This window comes from Lithobates pipiens, unplaced genomic scaffold, assembly GCF_037356315.1.
Source record: "Lithobates pipiens isolate NorthernLeopardFrog02 unplaced genomic scaffold, aLitPip1_a1.2 Scaffold_8, whole genome shotgun sequence".
Taxonomy (NCBI): Eukaryota; Metazoa; Chordata; class Amphibia; order Anura; family Ranidae; genus Lithobates; species Lithobates pipiens.
In genome coordinates, this window is record NW_027507903.1 from 498,349,449 (window position 1) to 498,375,554 (window position 26,106).

A 26,106-nucleotide genomic window follows, 5' to 3' on the forward strand; every position below is an offset into this window, starting at 1 on the left:
GCAGGATGATGCTCCGAACGTGAGCGCAGTAGCTACGCCCCCCGATCTCAAGTGGCTGACGTTCTCCACCTGCTGATGTGCTCATTGTAGGACACAAACACCCCGGAGCGGCGGACCCCACCGGAAGTGACCGGGGTCTGATCCCCTACTACAGCCCAGCAAGACACACCGGATGATAGCCGAGGATGGCCACGGAGATCTATTATGCCTGTTTTTATCTACTCAAATGTGAGTGCACATCTTTTAAGTTATAAATAAAGCCATGTTTTAATAGACATACTACTCTCAGAGCGGCGCTGCTCTACCTCTCTTTTCAAACATGCATTAACGCCAATGCAAAAAAAGCTACTAAAACACGTTTTCACAGATGCTTTTTTCTGGCATTGGTAGTGGATTTGCAGCTTGTTTTTTCTAACGCCCTGTATGCATAAGGCCTTAGCCGTGGGGGAGGGGAGGAACATATTGGAGTTTTTTCATGATGAATAGAGCTGAGGCTGCATTTACCTGCTAGCCACTTGGGCCAGGTGAGGTGCGCGGTGGCCAGGCTATGCCTTCCTAAAATGCATATATGTTTATATGTCTAAAGATTTGTAATTCTGCACAGCCTGTCTTGTGTTTTACACACCATGGAGGTGCACAACTCTTCTAAATTTAAAGCATGGAGCAGATGCAGCTTCTAATTAACAAAAGGGGCACAAGCTTTAGCCTACTGTTGGCAAATTCTGTGACCCACATGAGAACTATGACCAAAAGAGCTTTGGCCAACCTTTTCTTTTAATTGCTCGATTCCTGAATGAATAAGCTCCACTCCACCAGCTGAATGTAATATCGGCCAATTAATTCTTCATTTTGTTTCAGAAAAAATCTGTCCTATCCAGGTCAGGTGTATACATTGCAAAATTCTGAGAAATATGAAGGCTGCCGTTGATCTTTCCTAGGGAAAATATTAGTTTCCTGAAATTTCGACTTAGATATTTGTGTCAAAACAGTAATAACAATAAGAAATTCTAACTCATTTGCCACATGCTTGTTCCAGGTCCATGAATGACTGAAATATTGAAGCTAGTAAACTATCATAAAACAGGCAATCAAGGGCCACTATTATGCAATGACGTGTACTTTCGAACATTATACCTATAAATCACATATATGAATGGCCCAATAGAAAATAAACTGTTGCAAGAGCCCCACCTGCTGGTCACATAATATAATGTTATGAAAATTACAAACCGCATAATGCTCAGAGCATGAATGAATAATCTCCACTTGGCCAAAGGAAAGGCCTGAGTTCTGTCACTCCTATTTCTTGGATTGTCTTAATTCTTCTTCAAGAAGGAGCTGTTAAATCAGAATAACTGGTGGATGTCAAATATCGTTTAGAAAGCAGAGAAATGTATGTGTCTTCCAGTGGTTCTGTTCATTGATCCTCATTTACACTTCCTATGTAAGAACGACTGCTTTTGCTGTTTTGTGTAAAGTACTGTAATGTTTTTTTAACTTATATCAAGCCTGTTCAATTCCATGCATGCCTGCCTTAAACAATGTAATTGTATTTTTTTATTTTAATGCTTGCTAGCTGGGTAAGGAGGATAATACATGGCAGGTAGGGAACAACTACATGTTTAAATTCAATTGTTATAGATTGCATTATTCTTGCAGCTTTTAATACCTTTGCAAACAAATTAAGTATAAAATGAAACTCCAAATGTTGTTACAAAGCAATTTTGAAAAGTTTAGTAAATGAGCAGACCTCCATCGTCTAATCATATCCAAGCAAAAAAATTTTTATAATTTTTTTACTTCCCTTGCACGTGATTGGGTACGCTTTTTCAAAGTGAAGCTTTACCTCATTTACCAAGCTCTGGAGCAACTGCACTTGCTTGCAGAGTGCAGCTTCACTTTGCAAAGTGCACAGTCTATTTGCCTTTAGTAAAGTAACCCCATAGGCTTTTTTTAGGTGCGTTCAGGGGCTTAGGCAAAAACCGCCAAAAGCAAACTCCATGCAAATAGGTGCTGCAAGGCCAAACTGCTAACCAGAATAGATAGATTGTAGGGGAACAGGGTTGGGGTGATTTAGTGTTGGCAACTGTAAACGTTGCACTAGAAATGGACACTGGACAGTCCAAGCAGTTTTTTTCCTGCACTGTTTCTATTCAGCAAGGCAGCAAACAAACACCATTTCAGTGCAGGAGGTTTTGTACAGAACACAGCATAAATCACAAAACAACGCCTTGTCCAAGCCACTAAACTGATATCAGTTCCTGACTAACAGAGTGTCCCCCCACAGGTTCTCCAAACAGGCAACACGTGTACCTTTTTAGTTTTCTACCAGCATTTAACCTTTTCACGCATCTGCAGGCTCCCACAGCAGAGACACAGAGCTCTGAGCATCAGTAAGCTCACATATATAAAGGCCTAGGACAGGTGAGACTAATAATAAGGTCTGTCTACTAGGTAAGCTGTGGACCTGGAAATAGAGGCCTTATCAAATCCACAGCTCTTTAAAACCTCCAAGCATCCTGTACCCCAGAGCCTTACTATAGTACACTATACATAGAACAGTATACACAGATCAGCCAACTTTATGACCACCCACCTAAAATTTAGTAGGTCCTCCTTTTGCTGCCATTTTTTTTTTTTTGCATAATGTAGGGAAGGGTTAAAGCACATGTCAAGGGTTAGAAACGCTATATAAAGCTTTTTTTTATTTTTTATTTTTTTTGCTGCTCTGCAAGAAGATTCTTCTCATTTCTTGTGACTATTGTCATTGGGACAGAAAGTGAAGGGAAATTCAAAATGTTACCGGGATGGAGGGAGAAAATCTTCCAATGGGGGTGCTCATTCCAGTAGAATAAAGTGGTTGTTAAGCCACTGTTATAACTTTATATAATCCTGTTTGTTCCCTAATGCTGTGTGCCCCTGTCTGAGATCTAAAAAAAAATTCTGCATATACCTGATTTCGGAACGGTGCTCACATGACCAGCCGGCTCTCCCCTCTCCCAATCTGACAGCTCGAGCGGGAGGGGCTGAAAATCCCCCACTGACGTCAGTCGGGAGGAGAAAGGAGAAAGCAGGCCGGGCACGTGAGGGCCGAGTGGCGCTCTGATATCAGGTATACACAGCATTTATTTTATAAAACACAGATGGGCACACAGTATTAGTGAACAATCAGGATTAAAGTAGGGGGGGAGCGGGTCCTGACACAAAGCTGACAGGCAGGGATGGGGGGGGGGGGGGAAGGACAGCAGAGAGGAGAGCTGCGGATGACGGAGGCATATAAACTGACCACAGTGGCAGGGCTCAGCAGCCGTGATAAACTGTGGTCGTTTTACAGGGAGAGGGCAGAGCCAGGCAGGATCAGCCAGGTATTTCAGGTGATACAAGGGACCAAATTACACAGCACAAGCACTGTGCTGTATAACATGCTTTAAATGAACAGGATTTTTTTTTTTGTGGGTAACAAAACGCTTTAACCTTCATTCTGGAATAACTGAGAAATATATATATTAAGAAAAAGTGTGTAGCACCGAAAGTAAATGAACAGCGATGCACTCCTGTGACCCACATGAGAACTATGACCAAAAGAGCATTGACCATCCTTTTCTTTTAATTGCTCGATTCCTGAATGAATAAGCTCCACTCCACCAACTGAATGTAATATCGGCCAATTAATTCTTCATTTTGTTTCAGAAAAAATCTGTCCTACCCAGGTCAGGTGTATACATTGCAAAATTCGGAGAAATATGAAGGCTGCCGTTGCTGATCTTTCCTAGTGAAAATATTTCCTGAAATTTTGACTTAGATATTTGTGTCAAAACAGGCATAACGATAAGAAATTCTAACTCATTTGCCGCATGCTTGTTCCAGGTCCGTGAATGACTGAAATATTGAAGGCAGTAAACTATCATAAAACAGGCAAATCAAGGGCCACTATTATGCAATGACGTGTACTTTTCAATGTTATAATAAATCACATACATGAATGGCCCCAATAGCAAATAAACTGTTGCAAGAGCCCCACCTGCTGGTCACATAATATAATGTTATGAAAATTACAAAGAGCATAATGCTCAGAGCATGAATGAATAATCTCCACTTGGCCAAAGGAAAGGCCTGAGTTCTGTCACTCCTATTTCTTGGATTGTCTTAATTCTTCTTCAAGAAGGAGCTGTTAAATCAGAATAACTGGTGGATGTCAAATATCGTTTAGAAAGCAGAGAAATTGATGCGTCTTCCAGTGGTTCTGTTCATTGATCCTCATTTACACCTCCTATGTAAGAACGACTGCTTTTGCTGTTTTGTGTAAAGTACTGTAATGTTTTTTTAGCTTATATTAAGCCTGTTCGATTCCATGCATGCCTGCCTTAAACAAAGTAATTGTATTTTTTTATTTTAATGCTTGCTAGCTGGGTAAGGAGAATAATACATGGCAGGTAGGGAACAACTACATGTTTAAATTCAATTGTTATAGATTGCATTATTCTTGCAGCTTTTAATACCTTTGCAAACAAATTAAGTATAAAATGAAACTCCAAATGTTGTTACAAAGCAATTTTGAAAAGTTTAGTAAATGAGCAGACCTCCATCGTCGAATCATATCCAAGAAAAAAATGTTTTATAATTTTTTTACTTCCCTTGCATGTGATTGGGTTCGCTTTTTCAAAGTGAAACTTTACCTCATTTACCAAAGCTCTGGAGCAACTGCACTTTGCAAAGTGCACAGTCTATTTGCCTTTAGTAAAGTAACCCCATAGGCTTTTTTTAGGTGCTTTCAGGTGCTTAGGCAAAAACCGCCAAAAGCAAACTCCATGCAAATAGGTGCTGCAAGGCCAAACTGCTAACCAGAATAGATAAATTGTAGGGGAACAGGGTTGGGGTGATTTAGTGTTGGCAACTGTAAACGTTGCACTAGAAATGGACACTGGACAGTCCAAGCAGTTTTTTTCCTGCACTGTTTCTATTCAGCGAGGCAGCAAACAAACACCATTTCAGTGCAGGAGGTTTTGTACAGCAAGCCCACAGCATAAATCACAAAACAACTCCTTGTCCAAGCCACTAAACTGATATCAGTTCCTGACTAACAGGGTGCCCCCCCCCCCCCCGCAGGTTCTCCAAACAGGCAACACGTGTACCTTTTTAGTTTTCTACCAGAATTCAACCTTTTCACTCAGCTGCAGTCTCCCACAGCAGAGACACAGAGCTCTGAGCATCAGTAAGCTCACATATATAAAGGCCTAGGACAGGTGAGACTATTAATAAGGTCTGTCTACTAGGTAAGCTGTGGACCTGGAAATAGAGGCCTTATCAAATCCACAGCTCTTCAAAACCTCCAAGCATCCTGTACCCCAGAGCCTTACTTACCAGCCAGAACTTTATTACCACCCACCTAAAATTTAGTAGGTCCTCCTTTTGCTGCCATTTTTTTTGCATACTGTAGGGAAGGGTTAAAGCACATGTCAAGGGTTAGAAACGCTATATAAAGCTTTTTTTTTTTTTTTTTTTTTTTTGCTGCTCTACAAGAAGATTCTTCTCATTTCTTGTGACCATTGTCATTTGGACAGAAAGTGAAGGGAAATTCAAAATGTTACCAGGATGGGGGGGGAGAAAATCTTCCAATGGGGGTGCCCATTCCAGTAGATTAAAGTGGTTGTTAAGCCACTGTTATAACTTTATATAATCCTGTTTGTTCCCTAATGCTGTGTGCCCCTGTCTGTGATTTATAAAAAAATTCTGCATATACCTGATTTCAGAACAGTGCTCACGTGACCAGCCAGCTCTCCCCTCTCCCAATCTGACAGCTAGAGAGGGAGGGGCTGAAAATCCCCCACTGACGTCAGTCGGGAGGAGAAAGGAGAAACCCGCCTGGACATGTGAGGGCCGAGTGGCACTCTGATATCAGGTATACACAGCATTTTTTTTTTTAAACACAGATGGGCACACAGTATTAGTGAACAATCAGGATTATATAAGGTTATGACAGTTATTTCAGCAGTAGGGGGGGGAGGGGTCCTGACACAGAGCTGACAGGCAGGGATGGGGGGGGGGTAGAGGACAGCAGAGAGGAGAGCTGCGGATGACGGAGGCACGTAAACTGACCACAGTGTCAGGGCTCATCAGCCGTGATAAACTGTGGTCGGTTTACAAGGAGAGGGCAGAGGCAGGCAGGATCAGCCAGGTATTTCAGGTGATACAGGGGACCAAATTACACAGCACAAGCACTGTGCTGTATAACATGCTTTAAAGGATCTTTTTTTTTGTGGGTAACAACGCTTTAACCTTCATTCTGGAATAACTGAGAAATATATTTATTGATCATACATCACGGGACACAGGAGCTTCATTACATAGTGGCTTATATAGGCACCTCTGGTGATTGGACTCTGGTTAACCCCAATTAAGGAGAATTCCTCCCCTATATAACCCCTCCCATATGGGAGGCACCTCAGTTTTTTCGCCAGTATCTAAGGTGGTTGGTGTGCTATGAAGAAAGCTCTGTGCAGGTCCCTGCGGGGGGTCTAAGGGCTATGATAACCGGATCCATATCTCGGGCCGATATTTGACTCCCAAGATGGTATGGTACCCGGGCCTCGTCATCCGAAGAAACGAGGTTTTGCCTGTAGGTCCTCTCCTGTTGGAAGACTGGGCTCTGGGAAAACCAGACTTGGTGTACTATTTACTTAGTGGCACGAAAGTTTCTGGCAGAGTCTTTTACAAGGTCCAGGTATGAGGTTCCTCTGAGAAGGAAGCCAAAGAATCCTGAAGGTTGGCACAACTCTGCCCGCCGTGATGGGTGACGGCTGGAATCTGTCTGTTTTTTCAGCAATTCCTGCGGCGGGGACAGGTAAGAGAAGTTAATCCTATATAAATCGTATATTATGGATTTCTTCATGTGAGTAGTTGTATGTCTTACCTGGTTTTCACCACTAGAGGGAGTAAGTGCAGCCTGATGCATACTTACATGCCTTTCAAATACACACGCTCAGTGAAGCCCTGTTTTCTCAGATGGCTCACGTCTCCGCTGCAGTCCCTGCCACATTAAAGGTAAGAGAGGGGTCCCACGTAGTCTAGGGGTCCCGTGCGGCTCCGTAGGTGATCCTCTCCCCCCTTGGATGACCAGAAGTCCTCGTGTACGCGCGCGCACGTGCTCCCATACTATGGAAGGGGGGGTGGTTGCAAGCCGTGCACGGCGCTGTGCTGCGCAGGTGCCAAAGCGACAATTTTAAAAAGCCCAGAGCGCCAGGGGGCTGTAAGTGGAAGACAAAGGAGCTGTGGGCAGTAAGCATCCTAAGGGATTGGATCCAGGCAAACCTAAGACACCTACTCAGCATCAGGTTGTGCAGTTTAAGCATATATATTTATTGTGAGACTTTGAGCACTACAGTGATTGCACTTTGCACTTTGTACTAGTACCTCTGCTTTGTAGCTTAGGACTATGTCTCCTCGTAAGAGGGTCTCAGGGGGAGGTAACAAGGGCAACTGGTAAATCACCGCCTAGGTCTAGGGGTCCTAAAAATACCTGTAGTTTACCATCCCCCCCTGCAAGACTGGAGCCAGCCTCACAGGATGAGTCAGTGCCCCTGTCAGGTTTTTGCAGCCTCTCCTAATGTTTCAGCCCCAGTGTATGTCACTGAGGACTCCCTTAGGGCTACATTGGAGGGGTTTGAAGGGAGAATCATGAATTTTATTTCTGCTTCCCTAAAAGATAGCAAGAAAAGGGGTAGATCCCCTCCCTCTGCTGAGTTTCCTCTTTCAGATGACACCTCTGACAATGAGGAGAGATCCCTATTGTGGGATAGGGATCAAGAGCAGTCGGATGAGTCAGAGGAAGAGGAGAGAGTCCCCTCCTCCCAGACATTCAGAAAGCAGGTTCAATATTATACTGAGTTGGTGCGTACCACATTCAGAATGCCCGCTGCTGAGGCCGCTGCATCCTCTGTTTCTTCCCTGGGGCTCAGGAAAATCCCACAGACTGCTTTTTCCTTTCCAATTCATCCCTTAATGGATAAATTGTTGTATGAGGATTGGGGACATCCCGATAAACTGTTTGCTCCTCCTAAAAGGTTTACTATGCTTTATCCTCTGGAGGAAAGTTTCACCAAGAAATGGGGGGTCCCATCTGTCGATGCGGCTGTTTCTTGTGTGAATAGAAACCTGACCTGCCCTTTGGATAATGCTCAGGTATTTAAGGATCCAACTGATAAGAAGCTGGAAACTTTATTGAAAACCTCCTTTTCCCTGGCTGGCGCTGTAGTGCAACCTACAATCGCAGCTGTAGGGTTGTGTCAGTTCCTCAAGGAACAGGTTAAGCAGATGCTTGGCCTCCTTCCCAGTGAGGAAGTAGAGAATTATGCAGAAATTCCTAAAATTCTGTGTTTTTTGATTGATGCGATTTTGGATTCGGTCCAACAAGCATCGCATTTGTCTCTCCTGTTGGTACACATGCGAAGGGCCCTATGGCTAAAAAATTGGGCAGCTGGGCTGTCATGTAAGAAGTATTTGATTGGGTTCCCATTTAAGGGGGAACGCTTATTTGGAGAAAAATTAGATAAATTTGTCCAAAAGATTACAGGGGGTAAATCTACTCTCCTTCCAATCAAAAAGAGTAATCGTCCATCATTTAGGCGTTCTCTTTCTCCCAGACCATCAAGCTCTAAGCAGTGGCGACGGCCTTCCCAACCTTCCTCTACAAGAAAGGCCCAAGGTCACGCCCAGGGTCAGAAAAAGACTTGGGGGCGAAAGTCTGCCAAGCAGAGCCCAAAAGCTTCCTTGTGAAGGGGCGCCCCCACTCGGCCGAGTTGGGGGAAGGCTCCTGCAGTTTGCAGAAGCCTGGCGGGAAGAGATCCGGGATGAGTGGGTGGTCTCCTCGATATCTCTGGGCTACAAGCTAGAGTTTCAGGAGATTCCACCATTTCGCTTCCTAAGGTCAAGGATTCCCAAGGATCCAGTAAAGCTAAAACCGCTACTTTTGGCCTTAGATCACTTACTATCCCAGGGGGTGATAGTGGAAGTGGACCCAAAGGAACAGGGTTCAGGCTTTTACTCAAATCTCTTCACCGTTCCAAAGCCAAATGGAGGTGTCATACCTAGAAAACAAAAGCGCTCTTGAACCACAGTGTTGCCAGAACGTTAGAACACCTGGATCGCCTAGGTTGGATTATAAATCTAGAAAAGTCGTCCCTACAGCCTGCCACCAGGTTGGGGTATCTGGGCATGGTCATCGATACCGCTCAGGGCAGGGTGTTTCTACCAAGGCCAAAAGCCATGGCTATAGGGGATCTGGTGCGCCTAATTCTAGGCAGAAGATCTTCCCCCATTCGGTTGTGTATGAGACTGTTAGGGAAAATGGTCGTTCGCCCAGTTTCACTCAAGGCCTTTGCAAAGATGCATCCTTGCGGCTTGGAACAGGAGGCCCCAGGCCTTGGATCTTCTTATGTGTCTATCCCCAGGGACACGCAAGAGTCTCGTTTGGTGGTTACAGACCAAGAATCTGCTGAGAGGCAAAACTTTTCTTCCTCTTTCATGGAAGATTATAACTACAGATGCCAGCCTGACAGGCTGGGGAGCAGTGTTGGAGGAGTCGTGCTCCCAGGGGAAATGGTCTGCGATCGAGAAGCTATTGCCCATAAATGTTTTAGAGATCCGGGCAGTTTATATGGCTCTCATAAACTGGTCTTACAGACTACGGGGTTTCCCTGTTCGGGTTCAGTCCGATAATGCCACAGCTGTGGCCTATATCAATCAGCAGTGTGGCACCAGAAGTCTGGTTGCACAAAAGGAGGTGAATCGCATTCTGGCCTGGGCCGAGGGGCATGTTCCATGCCTTTCTGCAATCTTTATTCCAGGAGTGGAAAATTGGCGAGCAGACTTTCTAAGCCACCAACAGTTATGCCCAGGAGAATGGGCTCTATACCCCGACATATTTCGGAACCTATGTCACAGGTGGGGCACTCCAGATGTAGATCTGTTTGCGTCCAGGTTCAACAGGAAACTGGACAAATTTGTGTCAAGGACAAGAGATGTACTTGCTCAGGGGTCAGATGCTCTGACAGTTCCCTGGGATCAGTACAATCTAATTTATGCCTTCCCACCATTCCCGCTTCTGTCACGGTTCCTGGGAAGAGTCAAGAGGGAAGCAAAGTTGGTTCTTTTGGTAGCCCCGGGTTGGCCCAGGCATCCTTGGTACGCAGAGATCATGAAGTTGGCAGTAGGCAGGCTGTGGATTCTACCTCTCCAGCCAGATCTACTCTTGCAGGGTACAAATTACCATCCTGCTTTATGCAGTCTGAGTTTAACAGTTTGGCTGCTGAGACCCACATTCTGAGGGATCGTGGACTCTCGGAGCCAGTCCTTGCTACTCTGGTCAATGCCAGAAGGCCGGCCTCCAGGCTTATTTACTACAAGAAAAAATATATATAAACTGCGCTCAGGAAAAAATTACATGTAGAAAATACAAAAATAAATACACCAGGCAATACACAAGCTGAGTGGCTGTACAGGCAGCTACATGAAGTTCTGTTAGCTCTCCACCTACAGTGTTCACTCCCATCTGGCTGCTGGCATCAGAGAACCACTGAAAGCATGAGACATGAGTGGAACCATGCACTGACATATGTGACCACTGATCATTGGAGTTTTAAAGGCTGCGGTATCGCCATATATCCATGCTAAGGGCCATTGTGGATGCCAGAATCCGGATTTGTTGTTCCATTACCCCGCTGTGGGCTAGTATCAATAAGGCTGTTATTATCCATATTTCTGGTAAGCCCATCACTTATTTGGTGACGGGCACAGATCTTCAGTTTTGTGTGGATTCACGGTGGTGACATGATAACCGTCTCCATATTGGAATATTTTTTTGGACTATAATTTATTTACACAAAAAATTTTTGTTTTGTGTTATTTCCATTTTTTTACCTTCACTTTTTTATATGTAACTTCATAATTCATATGGACTACATGTTCCTTATTTAATACATATTTTTGTGTTTGTCATATGCACAATTGGATGATTGCTCTTTAGGCATTAGTTTTATTATTTACTACAAGATCTGGAAGGCATATGTTTCCTGGTGTGAAACCAGGGGATGGCATCCTAGAAAGTATGTCATTAGCAGGATCTTGGCTTTCCTACAATCGGGCCTAGAAATGAATTTGGCCGCAAGCACTATCAAGGTACAGATTTCGGCTTTCTCACTGTTTTTCCAGAAGTCTCTTGCATCACATTACCTTGTGCGGGCTTTCATCCAGGGGGCTATGCGGTTAAGGCCGCCAGTCAAACCTCCGGTATGCCCATGGGATCTGAATTTGGTTCTCTCAGCATTGCAAGGACAACCATTTGAACCTTTGCATCAGGCTTCATTAGTTCTTTTGACTAAATAGCTGGTTTTCTTGGTAGCCATATCCTCAGCTAGAAGAGTGTCAGAACTAGCAGCGCTCTCCAGCAAGGAACCTTATCTGATTATTCATAAGGACTGAGTAGTAATGCGTCCTAATAGGTCCTTTCTACCTAAGGTAGTTTCAGGATTCCATTTGAATCAAGATGTAATCCTACCATCCTTTTTTCCGGATCCACAGTCCGCAGAAGAAAGGTCTTTGCACACTTTAGATGTGGTAAGGGCAATCAGTATCTATCTTCAGGCAACTGCTCAGATAAGAAAAACTGATTGCTTATTTATTTTGCCAGAAGGCCCTAGGAGGGGCCAGGCGGCATCAAAATCCACTCTTTCAAAGTGGATTAGACAAGTTAATTTTCAGGCCTATAGTATAAAGGGGAAGAGTCCTCCTTTTCAAGTGAAAGCGCACTCTACTAGGGCTGTAAGTGCTTCTTGGGCAGTGCATCACCAGGCCTCCCTGGCTCAGATCTGTAAGGCTGCAACTTGGTCATCAGTCCACACATTCACCAGATTTTATCAGGTGGATGTTAGAGGGCAAGAGGATATCACCTTTGGGCGCAGTGTGCTGCAGTTCAGATCCTCTGGTCTATGGCGGTCTATAATTCTGATCTATGTCTCCCTCCCCTCAAACTGAGCATTGCTTTGGGACATCCCACTATGTAATGAAGCTCCTGTGTCCTGTGATGTATGATCAAGAAAATAGTATATTTATATACAGCTTCCTTTTCTTGAGAGTACATCACAGGACACAGGGCTCCCGCTCTTCTTGGGTTTTACGTGGTTTCTTATTGCTTTGCTACAAAACTGAGGTGCCTCCCATATGGGAGGGGTTATATAGGGGAGGAATTCTTCTTAATTGGGGTTAACCAGTGTCCAATCACCAGAGGTGCCTATATAACCCACTATGTAATGAAGCTCCTGTGTCCCGTAATGTACTCTCAAGAAAAGGATTATATTAAGAAAAAGTGTGTAGCACCAAAAGTAAATGAACAGCGATGAGAGGAGTATACTGTGCTATAAATGGACTGCACAATGAAGTAAAGTCCAAAAAAGTGTTAAAAGTGAAAAAATGGTAAATTAATAAGTGTGGGGAAGACTATTCAGCAGCCTTCCCCACAACAGATGGCGGATCTACACTGACTGCGTGCTTGCTGCTGTAATGGCAGCCAGCTTTTCTGGTGAGTGCCCATTTCATAGGGGTGCAGTGGATGATTTGGGAGCACTGTACTGGATCACCTCTTCATTTTTCAAGTCCCCACCAAATTTTTGTGCACATCTTTGCACTATATATGTTTTCACCTATACGTTGATATTGCTGATCCTATCATGACACTGTGCATTTAAATCTATATTTTTCACTACATTGTTTTTTTATTGTTGATTTACATCCACAAGATTGGATTTATATATATATATATATATATATATATATATATATATATATATATACATATATACATATTGTGAGGGGTTAGCTCGGCAGCGGGTGTGTGTGACCCCCTGGATGGGTTCACAACACAAAATCAGGCACAGCAGACAGCGTTGTAGGTGCAAAAAAACAAAAGATGCGGTTTATTTATGCTCCATGCAGTGAAACATATAACAGCCAAACAAAAATAAAACATGAAAATAAATCCTGGTCAGCTTGACCTCTAATTACACACTTAGATTCCCTATCTAACAACTGAGTGCAGCCTTGTGCTGCACCAGTCCCTGTCTCTGTTGTAGAGGTTTGCCACACAGGCGTTAACTCACCGCACAGAACAGGTGTCACACTCCCCAGTCTATACAACACAAAACTGGTTCCAGGATGGAGCATCTCCCTAAGCATGCTGGGGTTTTTTTGTAGAGGTCTTAATGAGCCCACTTACTTCAGCTGGGCTCATTAACTCTTCCCCTCTAGTTGTACAAGTCTGCATAAAGCCTGAATCTAGGGCATACATATTTCCCATCCTGGATACAACCAGGTGACTTTACCTGCGTGCTGCCACATACCCCCCCCCCTCTTGTTTCAACCTTGGGGTTGTAACACAAGCAGTCAGACACGTATGTATCCGAGACAAAGCATCCACATTCCCCATTTTAACACCAGGGCGATGCTTAACTGTAAAGTTAAATTCCTGTAGGGCCAGGAACCACCTATTTACCCTTCTATTGGTCTCCTTGTTTTGAGCCATCCACTTTAAAGGAGCGTGATCAGTCACCAGGTCAAAGTGCCTACCTAGCAGATAGTACCGAAGGGAATCTAGAGCCCACTTCACTGCTAAACATTCCTTCTCAATCGTGGAGTAATTTACCTCATGGGACTTCAACTTCCTGCTGAGGTAAATGACTGGGTGCTCTTCCCCGTTCCAGACCTGGGATAACACTGCTCCTAATCCAACGTCTGATGCATCAGTTTGTACCACGAAGTCCTTAGAGAAGTCTGGTGAGTACAACACTGGCTGGCTACATAAGGCTGTTTTTAAAGTGGAGGGCCGGTTATAAAAAAAAAAAAAAAAAAAAAAAAAGTCAGCAGCTGCAAACACGACTTAATAAACACACTCACCTGTCCAGGGTGCCCGCGATGTCGGCCGCCCGAGGCCGACCCGTCCCTCGGCTCTCGGGTCCCGGCGCCGCCATCCCTTGTAAGGGAAACAGGCAGCGGAGCCTTATGGCTTCACTGCCCGTTTCCTACTGCGCATGCGCGAGTCCCGCAGCTACTGCGCATGCGCGAGTCCCGCAGCGCTTTCTGAATGGGACGCGCTGTGTTCTGGAACACACAGTTCCCAGAACACAGCGCGACTCATTACCCAGAAGACGCCGCGACGAAGACAGAAGACAGAAGATCTCCGCGGAGGAGGAAGAGGAAGATTAGGAGAAAGTGCCTAGCAACAGGCATTTCTGGTAAGTAAAAAAAAAATTTTTTTTCATTTTTTTTTTTTTAGATTTTTTGTAATTTTTAAAAATTTTTAGTTTTTCAGGGTGGCCCTCCCCTTTAAGGACTGAAATGCTTCTTCAGCCTCTGGGGACCATTTAACCATAACAGACTCTTTCCCTTTTGTCAGGTTGGTGAGGGGCACAGCCTGAGAAGCAAAATGGGGAATGAATCGTCGATAATAGCCAGCGATTCCCAGAAAGGCTCGTACCTGTTTCTTGCTGTTGGGACGTGGCCAACTCTGTATGGCCTCGACTTTATTGACTTGGGGTTTTATCACCCCCCTCCCAATAGTGTACCCAAGATATTTGGCCTCCTCCTGTCCAATGGTACACTTCTTTGGATTGGCCGTAAACCCAGCTTCCCGGATAGAGTCTAGGACTGCTTGTACTTTTGGCAAATGTGAGACCCAGTCTGTGCTATGGATAATCACATCATCCAGGTAAGCTGCAGCATATTTCTGGTGGGGCCTCAGAATCTTATCCATTTTCCGCTGGAATGTTGCCGGTGCATTCTGTAACCCAAACGACATTCTCTTATATTGGAATGCCCCATCTGGGGTTACAAACGCAGTTTTCTCCTTGGCCGACTCGGCCAGGGGAATTTGCCAATACCCTTTGGTGAGATCAAGAGTTGTCATATATCGGGCTGTTCCCAGCCGGTCAATCAACTCATCTATACGCGGCATGGGGTAGGTGTCAAATTTTGTAACTTTATTCAATTGTCGAAAATCGTTACAAAACCGCCAGCTCCCATCAGGTTTGGGCACTAGTACGATAGGACTGGACCAGTCACTCTGGGACTCCTCTATCACACCCAATTCTAGCATCCTTTGAACCTCCCGTCGGGCCTCTGGTATTCTATAAGGTTTTAGTTTTACCCTTTCTCCTGGCAGGGTGATAATGTCATGCTCTACGCCAGATGTTTGTCCCGGCAGGTCAGAGAAAATCTCTTTGTTACGAAGTACAAACTCTTTAACCTCCTGTTCTTGGGCTTTCGATAAGGTGTCTGCTATTCCAACCTCAGGAACTAAGCAATCAGGCTGTGCTTGTGACAAAGTCTCTGCGACTAGGGATTCCCTATCCCTCCAGGCTTTCAGCAGATTGACGTGATAGATCTGCTCCGGCTTTCGTCTTCCTGACTGTCTAACCCTGTAGTTCACCTCACTAATTTTTTCAATCACTTCGTATGGACCTTGCCATTTGGCCAGAAATTTGCTTTCAACCGTAGGGACTAGCACCAAGACCCTATCCCCCGGGGAAAAAGTACGGGTCTTGGCCCCACGGTTGTACACTCTCTGCTGTGCTAACTGTGCTTGGGTCAAATGTTCCCTTACGATTGGCATTACCTGTGCAATTCTATCTTGCATCAGGGCGACATGCTCAATCACACTCCTGTGAGGAGAACTCTCATTTTCCCAAGTTTCCTTGGCGATATCCAGCAGCCCTCTTGGGTGTCTCCCATAGAGCAACTCGAAGGGTGAGAAACCCGTAGAGGATTGGGGTACCTCCCTAATGGCAAACATCAGATAGGGTATTAGACAGTCCCAATTCTTTCAATCTCTATCCACCACCTTCTTTAACATTTGTTTTAGGGTTTTGTTGAATCTTTCAACCAACCCATCTGTTTGGGGGTGATACACAGATGTACGCAATTGTGTCACTTTGTACAACTTGCATAGTTCTTTCATAACCCTGGACATAAAGGGTGTACCTTGGTCCGTAAGCAGTTCCTTACAAATACCCACGCGGCTAAAAACAAGAGATAGCTCTTTGGCTATGGTTTTGGCCGAGGTATTTCGAAGAGGAATTGCTTCCGGATAACGGGTGGCATAGTCCAATATAACCAAAATGTACTGATGCCCCCTAGCAGACTTCATTATCGGACCTACCAAATCCATTGCGATCCTCTCAAAGGGGACCTCAATGATAGGAAGAGGTACCAGCGGGTTACGGAAATGTGGCATAGGTGCCGACTTCTGACACACAGGGCAGGAGGAACAATAATTTTCTGTTTCCTTCATGACCCCAGGCCAATAGAATCTCTGCAGTACCCTCTCTCTGGTTTTCTCGGTCCCCAGATGACCTCCCAGAATGTGCCCATGGGCCAATTCTAACACCAACTTCCTATAAGGTTTGGGCACTACAAGTTGCTCAATGGTTTCTTCTGCCCTTTGAGCCACTCGATACAGCAGGTCCCTTTCCATAGTGAAGTACGGATAAGTGCAAGTCTTATCTGGGTTCACTAACTCGCCATCTATTTTCACCACATTTTCCCGTGCCTTTATTAGGGTGGGGTCTTTTAACTGTTCTGTGGCAAAATTTTCCCTGTGAACCTCAAGATCTGAAAACTCCACAGACTGCATGTTTTCATCTGAGGATGTTGGCTCCTCCCCAGTTTCTCGAGTTTCCCCCGCCAATACCGACAAGGGAAATTCAGGAGAGTCCTCACCACTCCCAGAGGAATTCTGGTCATCTTCCTGGTCTATAGGGGCACCAGTGGGGGCTCAGGACAATCCCAGAGTTCCCAGAATTTTGGAAAATCCCTTCCCACAATAGCATCATGTGGTAAGTGAGACACTAACCCCACCTGATGAGAGAGGTTACCTTTGGGGGTCTCAAAAAACGCTGAAGTTACAGGATACTCTCGGGTGTCCCCATGCACACAAATAACAGCCACCCTGTTCTTCCCAGAGACCTCTGTAGTAACTAATTCAGCTTTTATCAATGTTACCAGGCTACCTGAATCCAGCAACACATCAACATTTCTACCATTAATACACATTTTACATAAATGTTTCTCAGGTCCCCGAATGGCAGTGCATGCAACTGTCGCAAACAGCGACTGACGTCTCTCCCTTATAAAGTCACATTGCATAGGCTCATCCACAACTGGGCAATTGGCTGCAATATGTCCCTCTTGGCGGCAGCGGTAGCAAATAATCTTTTTCGCTGCCTCTTGCAGCCTGGGCTTCCCCCGCCAGACCTTAGGTAGAACTCCCACTCTCTCACTCTCTCCACCCTCACCCCTTGGAGTCATCTTACCCGCCACTGGGAATGATCTGGTCTTAGGGTGGAAAGTCCGTGAGTCCCTGGAAGAGGTGGTCAGGTTCTCTGTAGCCAAGTACCTCTCAACAAGATCCACAAGTTTATCTGCATTTTCTGGATCTCCATGGCTTACCCATTTTTGGATGGCAGTAGGAAGAGCTCTCAGAAAACGATCCATAACAACACGTTCCACAATGTTTGGTGCGGTCAAAATCTCTGGCTGCAGCCACTTTCTGCTCATGTGAATGAGATCATACATTTGAGACCTGGGGGGTTTTCCAACCTGAAAAGTCCAATTATGCACACGCTGATTTGCATTTGATTGCTGCTGATTTGCATTTGCTAGAGCCAGCTGTCTCAGTATCTCTTCCATGCTGGCCTTAAAAAAAAACTGCCAAAATTCTCCACCAACTGTGAGGGGTTAGCTTGGCAGCGGGTGTGTGTGACCCCCTGGATGGGTTCACAACACAAAATCAGGCACAGCAGACAGCGTTGTAGGTGCAAAAAAACAAAAGATGCGGTTTATTTATGCTCCATGCAGTGAAACATATAACAGCCAAACAAAAATAAAACATGAAAATAAATCCTGGTCAGCTTGACCTCTAATTACACACTTAGATTCCCTATCTAACAACTGAGTGCAGCCTTGTGCTGCACCAGTCCCTGTCTCTGTTGTAGAGGTTTGCCACACAGGCGTTAACTCACCGCACAGAACAGGTGTCACACTCCCCAGTCTATACAACACAAAACTGGTTCCAGGATGGAGCATCTCCCTAAGCATGCTGGGGTTTTTTGTAGAGGTCTTAATGAGCCCACTTACTTCAGCTGGGCTCATTAACTCTTCCCCTCTAGTTGTACAAGTCTGCATAAAGCCTGAATCTAGGGCATACATATTTCCCATCCTGGATACAACCAGGTGACTTTACCTGCATGCTGCCACAATATATATATACATATATATATTATCACTTTAGCATTTTTTTACTTTTAAAACTTTTTTTGGACCTTATTTCAATGTGCTGTCCATTTATAACACAATATTCTCATCTCATTGCTGTTCATTTAATTTTGGCGCTACACACTTTTTCTTAAGATTATTTATAAGTTTGGTATATTACTTATCTGTGTCAGCTGCTGCCCCACCACGCAGTGTATATATATATATATATATATATATATATATATATATATATATATATATATATATATATATATCTGCTCTGCACCCCCCACCCCAAAGCACCCTGTCCCCATGTTGATGGGAACAAGAGCCTCTTCCCCATAATCTTGGACGGTGGTCTGCAGGGCGCCTTATCGGAATCTGGAAGCCCCCTTTAGGAAGGGGCCCCCAGATCCTGGCCCCCCCAACCTATGTGAATGAGTAAGGGGTACATTGTACCCCCATCCATTCACCCAAAAAGGTATCAAAAAATAAAACCATTACACAGGTTTTTAGGTCCTTTATTATTAAAGCAGCTCTGACGTATCTTCTCCCTTCTGTGAAGTCTTCTCCCCTCTCCGGCTCTTCTCCCTCCTTCGTTGATGCCATCTCCCCTCTCCGGCTCTTCTCCCCTTTCCGGTTGCCATTACTTATATAGCCATGGGGCGTGGTCACCTGGTGACGTCATGTGGATGCTCCGTCCCTTGTGATGTCACCTTTCCATCATGCCCTATCACAGAGCGGCCACACCCCATAGCTATATACGTAATGGCACACAGCGGACCTAACATTATAGCGGGAGCGAGCATCGGGAGAAGATCCCAGGAAGAAGGACTGGAGGCAGCAGAAGAACCAGACAGCAGAGGGAGAACAACCAGAGAGGGGAGAAGACATAAGTGGAGAAGGAAGAACAGCCGGAGAGGGGAGAAGACATCAGCAGAGGAGGGAGGGAGAAAAGCCAGAGAGGGGAGAAGACTTCAGCGGAGAGGGGGGAAAAAATAAGTTGGAGCCGCTTTAATAAAGGACTTTAAACCCTTTGTACCGTTTTTATTTATTGTTGATACCTTTTTGGGTCAATGTACCCCTTACTCATTCACATAGGGTAGGGGGCCAGGACCAGGGGGCCCTCCTTTTTAAAGGGGGCTTCCAGATTCCAATAAGCCACCTGTCCGCAGACCCTCACAACTAGTGATGGACGAACTTCCGACGGGACGTTTCGCGAACGCGAAACGCGAACGGACACAAACGTTCGCGAAAACGACCGTTCGCCGCGGGCTCCATTGACTTCAATGGGAGGCGAATTTCGCAAACCTTTAGGTCGAATTTGCGGCCACGGGGTAATTATTAGGGGGTAGCACGTAGTCCCACCACCTGGACAATAGCATAATACATGTATGAGGTGAATTTGGGATCGATAACTACAAGCATTTTTTTTTTATTTGGGAAATTGTTCTGACAATTCAGGACTATGGAGCTAATGAAGGCAATGGAGGAGAGGGAAGGTCAGGGACCAGGGTAGGCAAACAAGAGGGTGCAGGAGATACAGAGCACTGACAGCAGCACCGTAATACAGAGCACTGACATCAGCACCGTGACATACAGCGCTGACAGCAGCTCCGTGACATACAGCGCTGACAGCAGCTCCGTGACATACAGCGCTGACAGCAGCTCCGTGACATACAGCGCTGACAGCAGCTCCGTGACATACAGCGCTGACAGCAGCTCCGTGACATACAGCGCTGACAGCAGCACCGTGACATACAGCGCTGACAGCAGCTCCGTGACATACAGCGCTGACAGCAGCTCCGTGACATACAGCGCTGACAGCAGCTCCGTGACATACAGCACTGACAGCAGCTCCGTGACATACAGCGCTGACAGCAGCTCCGTGACATACAGCGCTGACAGCAGCACCGTGACATACAGCGCTGACAGCAGCTCCGTGACATACAGCGCTGACAGCAGCTCCGTGACATACAGCGCTGACAGCAGCTCCGTGACATACAGCGCTGACAGCAGCTCCGTGACATACAGCGCTGACAGCAGCTCCGTGACATACAGCGCTGACAGCAGCTCCGTGACATACAGCGCTGACAGCAGCTCCGTGACATACAGCGCTGACAGCAGCTCCGTGACATACAGCGCTGACAGCAGCTCCGTGACATACAGCGCTGACAGCAGCTCCGTGACATACAGCGCTGACAGCAGCACCGTAAGCAGCCCCAGGAGGAAGTCAGCACAGCACAGGGATGGTGTGATCCCCTCATAATAAGAACCCCCAGGAGGAAGTCAGCACAGCACAGGGATGGTGGGAGCCCCTCATAATAAGAACACCCAGGAGGAAGTCAGCACAGCACAGGGATGGTGGGAACCCCTCATAATAAGCAGCCCCAGTAGAAATATGACACCGCTCAACCTCTTCAAAGAGGAGGGTAGGGGCATATAGTACGGTGTGCTTTTTTGGGTCAGGGAAGTGAGCCAAATGAATTAAGAAGGTCTGTGTGCTTGATTCCAAAAATTGTTTATAGACATATACATGGTCTACTGATCACATGTGTTGAATTCCTCCGAGATCCATGCCTCATTCATTTTTAGAAATGTGAGGTAGTTAACACTGTGGTGAGCTAGGCGAGTACGCTTATCGGTCACAATCCCCCCTGCTGCGCTGAACGTCCTTTCGGACAGGACACTGGATGAGGGGCAAGCCAACAGTTCGATTGCAAATTGGGCAAGCTCTGGCCAGAGGTCAAGCCTGCCCACCCAGTAGTCTAGGGGTTCATCACTCCTCAGAGCGTCCACATCGGCCGTTAACCCAATGTAGTCGGACACCTGACGGTCTAGGCGTTCCCTGATGCTGGATCCGGATGACACCTGTCGATGGGTCGGCTGAAAGAATGACCTCATATCCGAAGTCACCAACACATCTTCAAACCGGCCTCTTCTTGCAGGCGCTGTTGGATTGGTACCCGCAAATCCTTCTCTGGGAGTGGGAATTGCTCCTCTGCCAGCGCACGCAAAAGCAGAATGCAGCATTTCTCGAAGCAAGGCCTGGAAGTGCTGCATTCTGACAGCCCTCTGCGACGGCGGTAACATTTCCGCCATTTTGTGTTTGTACCGGGGGTCTAAGTACGTTGCCACCCAGTACTGGTCCTTGACCCTCATGCTTTTTATACGGGGGTCCCTATTAAAACACTGGAGCATGAAGGCCCCCATTTGCACTAAAGTGGAAGCGGTGTGGTGGCCTGGCTCCTGCTCATCATCCAGGATAATGTCGTCCTCTTCATTCTCCTCTCCCCATCCTCGCACAACAGGGATCCCAGAAAGGTTTAAAGCATGCTCTTCTTGCTCCTGCTCATCCGCCCCGGCACCATCCTCCTCTGACTCCTCATCAGACTCCTGTTGTTGACTTGTCTCAGATAGAGTAGCCCCCCCTGGGAATTCATCCAGCATTGCGACTTCCTCATCTTCCCGCTCCTGCTCCTCCACAGCCTGATCAATGACACGACGCAATGCACGCTCCAGAAAGAAGGCATAAGGTACCATGTCACTGATGGCGCCATGGCTGCGACTGACCAGTTTGGTGATCTCCTCAAATGGCCGCAGAAGTCTGCATGTGTCGCGCATGAGCAGCCACTGGCGCGGTGAAAAAAAACCCAGCTCCCCAGAACCGTTTCTTTCGCAGAGTTCATACAGGTAGACGTTAACTGCACGTTTCTGCTGGAGCAGCCTATCAAGCATATAGAAGGTTGAGTTCCATCGCGTCGGGCAATCGCAAATAAGACGTCTGACCGGCAGATGGTGTCGCCGCTGAATGTCAGCAAGGCGAGCCATGGCCGTGTAAGATCTTCTGAAATGGGCCGAGATTTTCCTTGCCTGCCGCAAGATGTCCTGGACCCCAGGGTATTTGACAAGGAATCGCTGCACGACCAAGTTTAAGACGTGTGCCATGCACGGCACGTGCGTGATTTTGCCCTGTTTCAATGCGCTAAGCAGATTGGCACCGTTGTCACACACCACTTTACCAACTGTCAAATTGAGCGGTGTTAGCCACTCATCTGCCTGTGAACGCAAAGCTGAAAGGAGTGCCGGGCCAGTGTGGCTCTTTGCTTCCAGGCACAACAGACGCAGCACGGCATGGCAACGTCTCACCTGGCATGTGGAATAGGTTCTGGGGAGCTTGGGCGGTGCAGTGGAAGAGACGCTAGCAGCGGAAAAGGAGGAGGCAGCTGAGGAGGAGAGGGAGGAGGATGGAGTAGGAGGAGGAGAAGAAGAGTCAGGCCTGCATGCAATCCGTGGCGGTAAAACCAAATCTACACGGGTGCCACGGGTTACATGCTTGACGGCCGTCAGAAGGTTCACCCAGTGGGCAGTAAAACTGATATACCTTCCCTGCTCGTGTTTGCTAGACCACGTGTCTGTGGTCAGATGTATCTTGGCACCGACACTGTGTGCCAGAGATACATTCACTTGCCGCTGAACATGGCCATATAGCTCTGGGATGCCCTTCTCTGAGAAATACTTCCTTCCTGGGACCTTCCATTGTGGTGTTCCAATGGCCACAAATTTGCGAAAGGCCTCCGAGTCCACCAGTTTATATGGCAGTAGTTGGCGGGCTATGAGTTCTGACAAGCCAGCCGCCAACCGTTGGGCAAGAGGGTTATCCGGCGTCATCATTTTTTTACGCTCAAACATTAGGCCCACGGAAGCCTGCCTTTTTGCAGAAAAATGTGAGCTTGGCGTGATGGAAGGTGGAGTGGAGGACAATTGTGAGGAGAGAGGAGAAGGAGAAGTAGAAGACGAGGCTGGACGGTGAGAGCCTGCAGTGTGGCTTTGTGTGTTCCGTTGCTCCCACTGGGCTCGGTGATGGCTGCTCATGTGCCTTCTTAAGGCGGTCGTCCCTAGGTGAGTATTGGGCTTACCGCGACTAACGCGTTGACTGCAAAGATTGCAGATGGCAACGCTATTGTCAGCAGCGGACACGTTAAAAAAAGCCCACACTGCGGAGCCATGTGCCGGTGTCCTGGGAGCGCCAGATGTGACCGTACATGGTCGATGACTCGCTCCTGATACATTTGCAGTCTGCTTTGTCCCTGCTGTGCAATGTAAGTCATTGCTGCTTCTCCTCCCTATCTGCTGGTCCATATCTCCCTCTGAACTCCCCTCCTCTTCCTCTCTTGTGGGCACCCACGTGACATCACTAGACACGTCATCATCAACGTCACCTTCCCCACCGCTATAAGTAGAGTAGGCAGCAACACCGGGGACCAACCTCCTCCTTGGGCTGATCTGGGTACTGGCGTCAGACTGCTGAGTAGCGCTTGTTGCTACCTCCTCTTCCTGATCCAATACCAAGAGTGGCTGCGCATCAGAAATGTCCTCTTGATATGGATCGGAAAATAATTCCAGTGACTCAAGCGGAAGGTATGTGGTGGTGGTGGTGGTGGTCGTGTTGTTGGTGGTAGTGTCTTTGGGGGTGCACATAGCAGAGAGTGAAGAAGAGGGTGCAGATCGAGAGGATGAGGAGGGTGCAGAAGAGTAAGGCTGAGCGAGCCACTCAACCAAGTCTGGTGCATCCTTTAAAGTAATTGAACGCACCTTCTGCAACTTCCCACTTTGGCTCAAGCCTGTTGCTCCTGCCCTACCCCTACCACCCCTGCGGAAGGGCCTGCCTCTTCCTCTGCATGTCATTTTTTAAATGACCCTGTGACAAAACTCTTAGTCCCTATACCGCTGAAGGACTGCTGCAGTATAGGTGAGCGGTCAGCAGTGGTGCACGTCAACCCTATCTATTGTGGACCGATAGCGGTCCTTACAGAACAGCAGACTGTACCGCACTCAAGCCTATGTACCGTAGCACCCTATACCAAGTTACCAGTCCTTATAAGAACTTTTGTGGACCAAGCAGGTTGTGTATTAGTGTTTAGCAGACTGTACGTCAGTCCCTATACCGCTGAAGGACTGCTGCAGTATAGGGCAGCGGTCAGCAGTGGTGCACGTCAACCCTATCTATTGTGGACCGATAGCGGTCCTTACAGAACAGCAGACTGTACCGCACTCAAGCCTATGTACCGTAGCACCCTATACCAAGTTACCAGTCCTTATAAGAACTTTTGTGGACCAAGCAGGTTGTGTATTAGTGTTTAGCAGACTGTACGTCAGTCCCTATACCGCTGAAGGACTGCTGCAGTATAGGGCAGCGGTCAGCAGTGGTGCACGTCAACCCTATCTATTGTGGACCGATAGCGGTCCTTACAGAACAGCAGACTGTACCGCACTCAAGCCTATGTACCGTAGCACCCTATACCAAGTTACCAGTCCTTATAAGAACTTTTGTGGAACAAGCAGGTTGTGTGTTAGTGATTAGCAGACTGTACGTCAGTCCCTATACCGCTGAAGGACTGCTGCAGTATAGGTGAGCGGTCAGCAGTGGTGCACGTCAACCCTATCTATTGTGGACCGATAGCGGTCCTTACAGAACAGCAGACTGTACCGCACTCAAGCCTATGTACCGTAGCACCCTATACCAAGTTACCAGTCCTTATAAGAACTTTTGTGGACCAAGCAGGTTGTGTATTAGTGTTTAGCAGACTGTACGTCAGTCCCTATACCGCTGAAGGACTGCTGCAGTATAGGGCAGCGGTCAGCAGTGGTGCACGTCAACCCTATCTATTGTGGACCGATAGCGGTCCTTACAGAACAGCAGACTGTACCGCACTCAAGCCTATGTACCGTAGCACCCTATACCAAGTTACCAGTCCTTATAAGAACTTTTGTGGACCAAGCAGGTTGTGTATTAGTGTTTAGCAGACTGTACGTCAGTCCCTATACCGCTGAAGGACTGCTGCAGTATAGGGCAGCGGTCAGCAGTGGTGCACGTCAACCCTATCTATTGTGGACCGATAGCGGTCCTTACAGAACAGCAGACTGTACCGCACTCAAGCCTATGTACCGTAGCACCCTATACCAAGTTACCAGTCCTTATAAGAACTTTTGTGGACCAAGCAGGTTGTGTATTAGTGTTTAGCAGACTGTACGTCAGTCCCTATACCGCTGAAGGACTGCTGCAGTATAGGGCAGCGGTCAGCAGTGGTGCACGTCAACCCTATCTATTGTGGACCGATAGCGGTCCTTACAGAACAGCAGACTGTACCGCACTCAAGCCTATGTACCGTAGCACCCTATACCAAGTTACCAGTCCTTATAAGAACTTTTGTGGAACAAGCAGGTTGTGTGTTAGTGATTAGCAGACTGTACGTCAGTCCCTATACCAATGAAGGACTGCTGCAGTATAGGGCAGCGGTCAGCAGTAGTGCACGGCAACCCTATGTATTGTGGACCGATAGCGGTCCTTACAGAACAGCAGACTGTAACGCACTCAGGCCTATGTACCGTAGCACCCTATACCAAGTTACCAGTCCTTATAAGAACTTTTGTGGACCAAGCAGGTTGTGTGTTAGTGATTAGCAGACTGTACGTCAGTCCCTATACCAATGAAGGACTGCTGCAGTATAGGGCAGCGGTCAGCAGTAGTGCACGGCAACCCTATGTATTGTGGACCGATAGCGGTCCTTACAGAACAGCAGACTGTACTGCACTCAGGCCTATGTACCGTAGCACCCTATACCAAGTTACCAGTCCTTATAAAAACTTTTGTGGACCAAGCAGGTTGTGTGTTAGTGTTTAGCAGACTGTGCGTCAGTCCCTATACCGCTGAAGGACTGCTGCAGTATAGGGCAGCGGTCAGCAGTAGTGCACGGCAACCCTATGTATTGTGGACCGATAGCGGTCCTTACAGAACAGCAGACTGTA

At 46.8% G+C, this 26,106-nt stretch overlaps 1 protein-coding gene across 3 annotated transcripts in view; it reads left to right on the forward strand.

Moving 5' to 3' along the window:
- AGBL3 (AGBL carboxypeptidase 3) overlaps positions 1-26,106 on the forward strand; it is a 245,419-nt gene that overhangs the window by 177,444 nt on the left and 41,869 nt on the right. For 2 of the 3 annotated variants that reach the window (XM_077469175.1, XM_077469176.1), the window contains exon 15: positions 1,577-1,603. The exons of the other annotated variant lie outside the window; for it this stretch is intronic. In XM_077469175.1, the coding sequence (XP_077325301.1) occupies positions 1,577-1,603 (27 nt within the window). The remainder of the gene's footprint in view (positions 1-1,576; positions 1,604-26,106) is intronic. 3 annotated transcript variants of the gene reach the window in all.